Source organism: Terrapene carolina, unplaced genomic scaffold (assembly GCF_002925995.2).
Source record: "Terrapene carolina triunguis isolate 2854851 unplaced genomic scaffold, T_m_triunguis-2.0 Scaffold130, whole genome shotgun sequence".
NCBI lineage: Eukaryota > Metazoa > Chordata > Testudines > Emydidae > Terrapene > Terrapene triunguis.
Window position 1 is genome coordinate 2619391 of NW_020664481.1, and position 7980 is coordinate 2627370.

General features: G+C 60.4%; 1 protein-coding gene across 1 annotated transcript in view; it reads left to right on the forward strand.

Annotated features, from left to right (window-relative positions):
- Window positions 1-6454: 6454 nt before the first annotated feature.
- The window catches only part of NRSN2 (neurensin 2), a 2557-nt gene continuing 1031 nt past the window's right edge, over window positions 6455-7980 (forward strand). The window contains exon 1 of the mRNA XM_026652639.1: window positions 6455-6640. Within this exon, the coding sequence (XP_026508424.1) occupies window positions 6455-6640 (186 nt within the window). The remainder of the gene's footprint in view (window positions 6641-7980) is intronic.

Below are 7980 nucleotides of genomic sequence, written 5' to 3' on the forward strand. Positions count from 1 at the left end.
CTCTGAGCCACGTCCTCTAATCCCACCGTATTTACATAGTAAAATAAATCTGAGCACAACAACAACAACCACAACAACGGGAGACTCGAGATCCAAATACACCCCTCTGCCCCGGAAGCCTTGTCTCCAAGGCGCCCGAAGGAATTAACACCCAACTCTCTTGTTTTCATCTTCTCCTCTGCTCTCCAAGCAGCTGTTACCAAGGTGACAGCAGGACCAAACACGTAACCAGGGGGCTGAGGGTCCCTGCTTGGTTGGATCTAACGTTTGCTAGGGATAGGTCCAAACCAAATCCCCACTACGTTTTGAGGGAGCTTGGATCCAGATCAAAGCCCCAGCATCTGAATACCCCAAAACTTTATTTTTTTGGAGGGGAAAAGAGTAGATTCCAAATGTTGCATCCCGTCCCATGTTATAATAAGCCAACTCAAAGGTCAGGTTTTTTCTGTAGTCTCCCCAATCCAGTTATTTCCTCTTCCTTTTATATTTCTAGCCCCTCAGTTATTCCTTTCTTCTCATGTGCCTTGCATCTCCCCTGGACTTCACACAGATCCTTTCCCATCATCAATTCCTACTGGGAGAATGAGGAGAAACGGGTCTTTAGATACTTGGAATTAAATCAACCATCTCTCCAACTTCCACTCACCACACTCTCCACAAAGCCCAGTTGAGCCCTGTGAGTTAGCCTCTCTATGGCTCAATTTCTGATCTCACACTGGATTAAATCCAGAGTGACTCCAGATTACACCCTTCCAACCAAAAGCAGAACTTGGCCCTAAATTTGGAAGGGTGCTAGTTAGGTCCAACCTACATTTGAGGGCTGATCCCCACCATGACAAAGCGTAAGGCACGTCTCTGTTCTGAATTCCTAGTGTGCTCGATGTTGGGCAGCGACTGAAAACTGAGGTCCAAATGATCCCGTCCGGTCAGTCTGGAAAAACTTTTGTGCGGGCTCTGCCATGATCAGCTGCAGAGATCTGCCAGCCAGAAGGGCCCATTAGGATCATCTCAGCTGAGCTCCTGCAAAGCACAGGCCTGAGAGTCTCCCCCAGGGATTCCTGCACCCAGCCCCTCGTTGCTGGCTGAGCCAGACCGTCTCTTTTAGAGACATCCAGTCTGAGGGTAACGGCTCGCATTAAAACTCTGTGTTCGCCTTTGAGTGGAGAGAGACGGACCAGCTATCACCAGCCTCAGGCGTGGAGGGCTGGGCACGGCCCCTCTGCTTCTGGGAGTGTCACAAACAAGCCAGTGGGCTGGACGCTGTAAGCAAGGCAGGGAGACGGGCAGGGAGTTGGTAAAGTGGGGAGACAGTGACAGGAGCAGCAGCGTAACCTGCTCCCTGGATCCCCTCCCGACATCCCCCCAGCTCCAGGCGTGCAGGGAGGGGGCACGCAGGCAGACACAGCAGGACCTACAGCCAGAGCAGATTGTACTCCCACAGCGGGTTCCTGGAGCGGCGCAGTGGTGACCGAGCAGCAGGCTTTGGCCCTGGTTTTCGTGCCCCAAAGGGCACTGGGTTATTCTCAGTGCAGCAGCCACCATGACTAAATCCCTCCCCCACTCACTGCCCCATGAATGCTATGCCACGTCTCTGTGCCTATGATGTGCCCACTTTCCCAGTAGGCATCAGTGTCTCTGGGGTGCCCAGCCTCGTGCTGGGTCCCAGCTGCCATGGTCACGTACAGCCCAGTATCCAGGATCGCTCGACCTCAGAGCCATGGGAGGTAGACTCCCGGGTGTGCCGTCCGCACCCCTGGGTTCACCTGAGCATCCTAGCAGCAGCTCAGTTTCCTCCGGGTTTGTTAGCAACAGAAAGTTTCCAAACCCACCGTAGGGATGTTGTTTTAGCAACCGCTGTGATCGGCTGAATGCAGGGTCAGAATTCTGCCCCAGCAACAGAGCCTTTGAGAGGCCATGTGCTGCATGCTCACAGCTCCTTCGATGGACCGCTGCATCACGCCCAACTGGTGCCCCTTCGCTGCACCATCTCTGCCCAGCGCTGGCTCTGCCCCAGACGATCAGAGCACAGGGAGAGTAGCTGCAGATCATTCCTCTTTGCAGGGCACTCAGTCGCCAGGCAGGAACATGGAGGGGGGCTGTTGGCAGGAGAGGAGGTGCAGGAGCGGAGCTGAAAGAGAAGACTGGCAGGCTGGGGAGACAGTGCAGAAGTGGGGAGAACGGAAGAGAAGGACCGGGGAGAGAGAAGGGGGTGGAGAAACACAGAGACGAGGCCTTCAGGAGAGAAAGCCATTGGGACCAAAAAGGCTCTCTGTGGCTCCAAACTTGGGGCCAGGCCCTGCTGTGTCACCCCGCCATGCTGGGGCTCCCCCGCTCAGAGCTAGGGGCCATCTGTCCCTGCGCAGGCTCCGGGAGCAATGAACATTATGTGCCATCCAAGGGCAGGGAGCCGGGGAAGGTGCTACCAGCACCACATCAGGCCAAAACGCAGCCCATACAGCCGGCAAACCTGCGGCCTGCCCTGGTTATGCTAGAACATTGCTTCTAAAGGAGGCCTGGAGAGCTAGTGAGCTAGAGCACGGGCTGCAGGCAGGACTCCAGGGTTCTAGTCTGAGCTCAGGGAGGGGAGCGTTGCCTAGCAGGGGGGTGGGGCTGTGCGTCAGGCCTGGGTTCTAATCCCAGCTCTGCCCTTTGCAATGGGGTTCCTACAGAGAGGCCGTGCTTGGTCAGTAACTGCTGGGTCACTGGGCCAGGGCCGGCTCCAGCATTTCTGCTGCCCCAAGCCAAAAAAATAAATAAATAAAAGCCGCGATCGGCGCCGGCAGTTCAGCGGCAGGTCCTTCGCTCCTAGAGGAAGTGAGAGACCTGCCGCCCCCAAATTGCCGCAGGTGCCACCCCTCTCCCTTGGCCGCCCCAAGCACCTGCTTGTTAAGCTGGTGCCTGGAGCCAGCCCTGCACTGGGCAAGCCCCAGGGGAAGGCGATGGATTTTGAGGGAGCTGCCTTTCATTTGACGGCACAACAGGAAGCTGCGGACGTGCCCTCGAAGCTACAAGCTGTCAGTGAAACTCCACGGCCGAGGGAGATTCTCATCCCTGCCAGCCTGGCTGGGCTCTCCGGAGAAAACTATGGCCCTGGGAAGCCCAGCAAGGGGGCTGCCGGATGCCCTGGAGGCTGGACCAGCCATCACACCCAGAGGCCTGGAGCTGGGTTCTGCTCTCAGGGATCCTAGACCTGGGTTTACACCAGTGTCTCCGAGACCTGAATCCTGCCCGGGGGCAGAGTCTGACGCTGCAGGCCTGCCCTGCCCATGAACCGTAGGAGACAGCGGCTCTCCGCTCTGCCCCTCTCATCTTGCCACCAACGCGGCTGCCCTGCCAGCCAAGATGGGCCCTTGCTGAACCGCCAGGCTGGGGTCACGCTCTGCCTGGCAGCCCCCGGCACACCGCACTCCCCAGCGCTGCGACTGACGGCTCCTCCACATGCTCCCATCCCCTCAGACCCGCTGACACACACAGCCACGCATCCTCTCTCTTCCTCTGACTCAGACACTGCTCAGCTCCACGGCTGTGCGGAGCCAGCCTCTCACAAGCTTCTGCTGGCTGGGAAACGCCAGGCAGATGCTGGGCTAGCCGGCCACTGCAACAGGTAAACAGCTCTCTCTCCATCGCCCCCTCCTCGCTGCCCTGCCTGCCCCCCGCACCCCTGCTCCCTCCCCTTTTGCCCCCTCCAATTCAGCGGGTGCTGCTGAGCCCTTTGGAGAAGAAAAATAACTCCAGCTCCCGCCGGCCGCCAAACCCTGGCACGAGCCGGCGCCCTCTGCGTCCCAGCCAGCCAGAGAGAGGAGGCGCCCGTCGCAGTTCGGATACCGTCGGAGCAAGATCTGTCGTCCCGCTACGGGTCTCGGTCCGGAGGGCGTCCCGCAAGCAAAGGGGCCACCCCCAGAGGCAGAACCCAGAGGGGAAAGGATGCGCTAGGAGCTCAGCCAGCGGTAAGGGCAGCGGGGGCAGCTCCATGAACTGCCGCAGGGCACACCACGGGGGAGGCGGCTTGGCATGGCTCAGGGGCCCCGGCTCTGCCAAGCAGGGCACAAGGGGAGATCGATGTGCTAAAATCCTGGACATGTATGGAAGGGCAGGAAGGAAGGGGGGGAGTGATCGGCGGGGAGGGGTGTGTTGGGCGTGAGAATGAGATGCAGCGTTGCAGACAGTGGCGTTTACTCGCCTGTGACTCACCAGCCAAGGAGTGGGGGAGATTTTCTGATGTCTGGGGCCAACAGGGCCCCCTCACAGACACCTCTTGCCCGGACATGGGGCTTCTCGGTACAGGAGCGGGGAAGGAATGACAAACGCCCCAGTGCCAGTAACCAGGCCACAAACCCAGCATCGGGGTGTAGCCCATGCGGGTAGGGATGGATCGACTGGCTGGAACTGGGGCAGGGGGTTATTCCCAGGCTGCTGCTCCTCAAGGATGGGAGGTGCCTTCTCGGGTGACCCTGTGCTAACCACCACGGCCTGGCAGACAGGCCCTGTGGGTGCAGGATCACCCTCCGCCATGCCAGGCCCCGTGGCATGTCTCTCTGGCTGGGTGATGTGTCGGTGCTGAGGGCAAGGCCCCAGCCAGGCCTGGGCTCCCTGAAATTAACACAGACGCTCAGTGTGCTGGGACAGGGCTTTCAGCGGGTGGGGGGGGACCCACCTCTCAGAGCAGCCCCTGGGTGCGACTCCGGTGACTCCACCAGGGTTACTCCAGCGAGGAATTTGGCCCCTAGATCCTTCTCAAACCCCTCCCCCTGGGACTGAAGGGGTCCCCCTTCTTCCCTGCCCCTCGTCCCCCGCAGGGAGGCTCTGCCATTTCCACCCCCTCCCCACACACCGGCTCTGCTGTCAGCATGCCCAGCCCCAGCTGTGACTACGGCCCAGAGAGGCAGTTCCCATGGCAATGCCCAATCAGCCCCGGGCTGCGCTGATCAGCCCCACTGCAGGCGGACGCGGTGATTGGTGGGGAAAGGCAGGACAGGGTGGGTGTGAGCGCTATAGGAAAAGTGTGTGTGTGTGTGGGGAGGGGGGATTGCTTCAGCATGAGGAGGCAGAGCCGAGTGCTCCCAGCCCCTCCTCCTCCACTCACTCGATTGGGTAACTGGGGATACCCTGATATAGGGCCCAATTCTGCAAGCAGTGGAACTCCTGCAGCCCCACTGCGCTCCTAGCAGGGGGCTGGGCCCATAGGAAGGATGGAGCCAGTCTCCATTCAGTGGCAGGGCCGGCCGGTGTTTGGGACCTAGGAAGGGTCCCCCGATGGGTGGGTGCACCAGAGGTGTCAATCTCAGCTCCCACGAAAGCCAGTGACTCTGGAACCGATCGCCAGGGAGTGCGGGCACGTGAAGGTCATGCTCCCCCCCCCCCCCCGGCTGCCCCAAGGCTTGCAAAGCACAGGGCTGCAGGTTCCCCCAACGTCCTGGTGGGAGGTGACCCAGCAATCATCTCATTGGCCCTTCCCAGGTCCTGCAGGCTGATTCTGCACACAGGACGATGGGCTCCGGTCCTGGCCAAACCCTCCTTGATATCAATGGGGCAGGAACCTGACGCTGAGCAGGGGAGCCGTGGGAGCAGGGCCCTGGCTCAGCAAGGGCTGTCCCTGCTTTGAAGGGCCCAGTCCAGCTCCTCATGGGCCTAGGATATTAGGCCTGACTCGCTGAGAATGCCCATGTCTCCTTGGTACCAGCAGGAGGCGCTCTCAGGAGGTTGAGGTGGTGGTTCAGAGCTGTCACTCCTGTACCCATGCCCGCCCCTCGGCTCCCCATCCCCCCGGATACTGTTATCCCATGCCCTGGCCATTAACCCCTCAGCTCTGGCTAACCAGATCCTCTCTGCCCCCAGCTTTCAAACATCACGTCCTGACCAAGATGAAGGCGAAACTGCTCCCCGGCGTCTCCAGCTGGGCGAGGGCTCTGGGAGCCCACCCCGCCATGGGAGGGAGGTGGCACCCAGCTTGGCGGTGTCCTGCCCCACAAAACGGGTGGGGGCACGATCAGAAAGAGCAGGGGGAACATTCTTCACAGCTGGGGAAACTGAGTCATACTGAGATTAAGTGACTGGCCCAAGGCCACTTGGCTAGGTATCAGCACAGCTTGGAACCCAGGAGTCCTGTCTTCTAACCACTAGGGGATGCTACTAGCCAGACACAGGGGACAGGCTCAGGGGCAGGCTGTGCTCACACCGTGGGAAAGGCAGGAGTCAGCAGCGCACTGCTGGGCGCCCCCCCAGTCACTCACCTCAGGAACGGACTGTGCTCAGCAGAACATGAATGTCTGGCTGAGGTCGTGTCCTGGCATCCGGCTGGGGGATGGGGCCCGGACGTGTCTCGTGGGTATCCCCAATGCGCCGTGTCCATGGGGCACAGGGCTAGCTCCGCTCCTGGAGGTGTTCACGTCCCCGAGCTCAGCATCAGCAGCGAAGCGCCTCCTGCTGAGCGTTCTCAATCCCCTCCCCAGGCCCCATGCCTGCCCGCGACCAGTCGTGCGGCTGCAGCCGGGGACCCAACGTGGAGCGTGGGAAGTGGTACGGGGTCCGCTCCTACCTGCACCTCTTCTACGAGGACTGCACCGGCGCCGGTCTGGCTGATGACGTGACCGAACCCCCACTCTCCCGTGCCCATGGCGGATGGCCCTCCCTCGTCTGGAAGGTAAGAACCATGTCAGCATCATTAGCCCCTGCTGGGAGGTGCTCTGCTCCCGGAGCCTGGGGTCAAGGGTCACTCACCCTATCTGGGTGTCACCTCTGGGACGGTCACGCCCCATCCCAGGATTTCCCCCTGAAACTCTCCAGCCCACAGTAAAAGCCTGGGTTCCTTCCCCTCCTCCCCGGTTTGGCTTGCCTGGCGTGTCCTGTTCAGGGACCCTCTCCGGCCCCGCAGTTAGGAGGCTAGACACCCTCCCCCAGGGTCAGAGGAGGATGAGGCACAGCATGCCGGAGATGCCGGGCAGTTCAGCCGTCAGCGATCACCCAGCTCTCTGGATCGCAGAGTCGTCCGGCTGAGGCACCGTGCAGGCAGGTGCGGCACCGGCCTCCCCCTCACAGCTCAGCCAACGCAGCCCTAGCCTGCCCCTCCCCAGGACCTCTCCCCTCCGTGCTGGCAAGCAGCAACTCCATGTAGCCCAGCCCTGGGCTTCTGCTCAACCCACAGACTCCAAGGCCACTGTGATCAGCTAGTCTGACCTGTCCAGCACAGGCCCCGGGACTTCCCCCAAATAATCCCTGTTTGAACTAGAGCCGATCTTGGAGAAACCATCCAATCCGCATCTAAAGCTGGCTGCTGAGGGAGAATTCCCGCAGCCCTCGGTAAGTTGTTCCCAGGCTGAGTTACAAGCGTGCCCCTGTCTAGCTTCAATGAGGCAGCGAAGAGCCGATGTCTGGACACTGGTCACTAGGAACCGCTGGGGACTCAGAGGAGAAACCACCCCCCCTCCCACGCTGTCCCAATCCCAACTCCCCTTTTATCGGAGGGTCTCGACTCACTTCCCAGCACGCAGCCCTGGCAGGGAGGGATCCTTAGCCCCTTTTTAGAGAGGAGGAAACTGAGGCACACACAGGCTGAGACCTGCTTGTCTCAGGCCAGAGGGGGGTGCAACTCAGGAGTCTTGACTCCCTGCCCCCAGTTCCAACCCCTTGCATGCAAGCTGCCCACCACGCTACGGCCATAAGGTGCAACGTTTCGCTGCTTCCCAGCTAGTCAGAGAGGAGGAAGGAGCTCAGCGCTCAGGAGGATTTCAAGCCAGGGCTTCCCCACCTGGTCATGTGATGGTGCAGGGTCACCAGGTCAACTGTGCAGGTGGCCCAGAGATCGGCTGACACCTCCCCCAAATGAATCAGCCAGCAGCACTGGATACAATCCAGCTGCTGTGCTGGCATGGTCCCGGCCCTCTCCTCCCCTCGCTCGAGTCCTCATTGTGCCCCTGCAGAATTAGAGACGCCCCAATCCCCGGCCTGCAATGAAAGCGGGGGCCCTGGGCACAGAATCAGAGA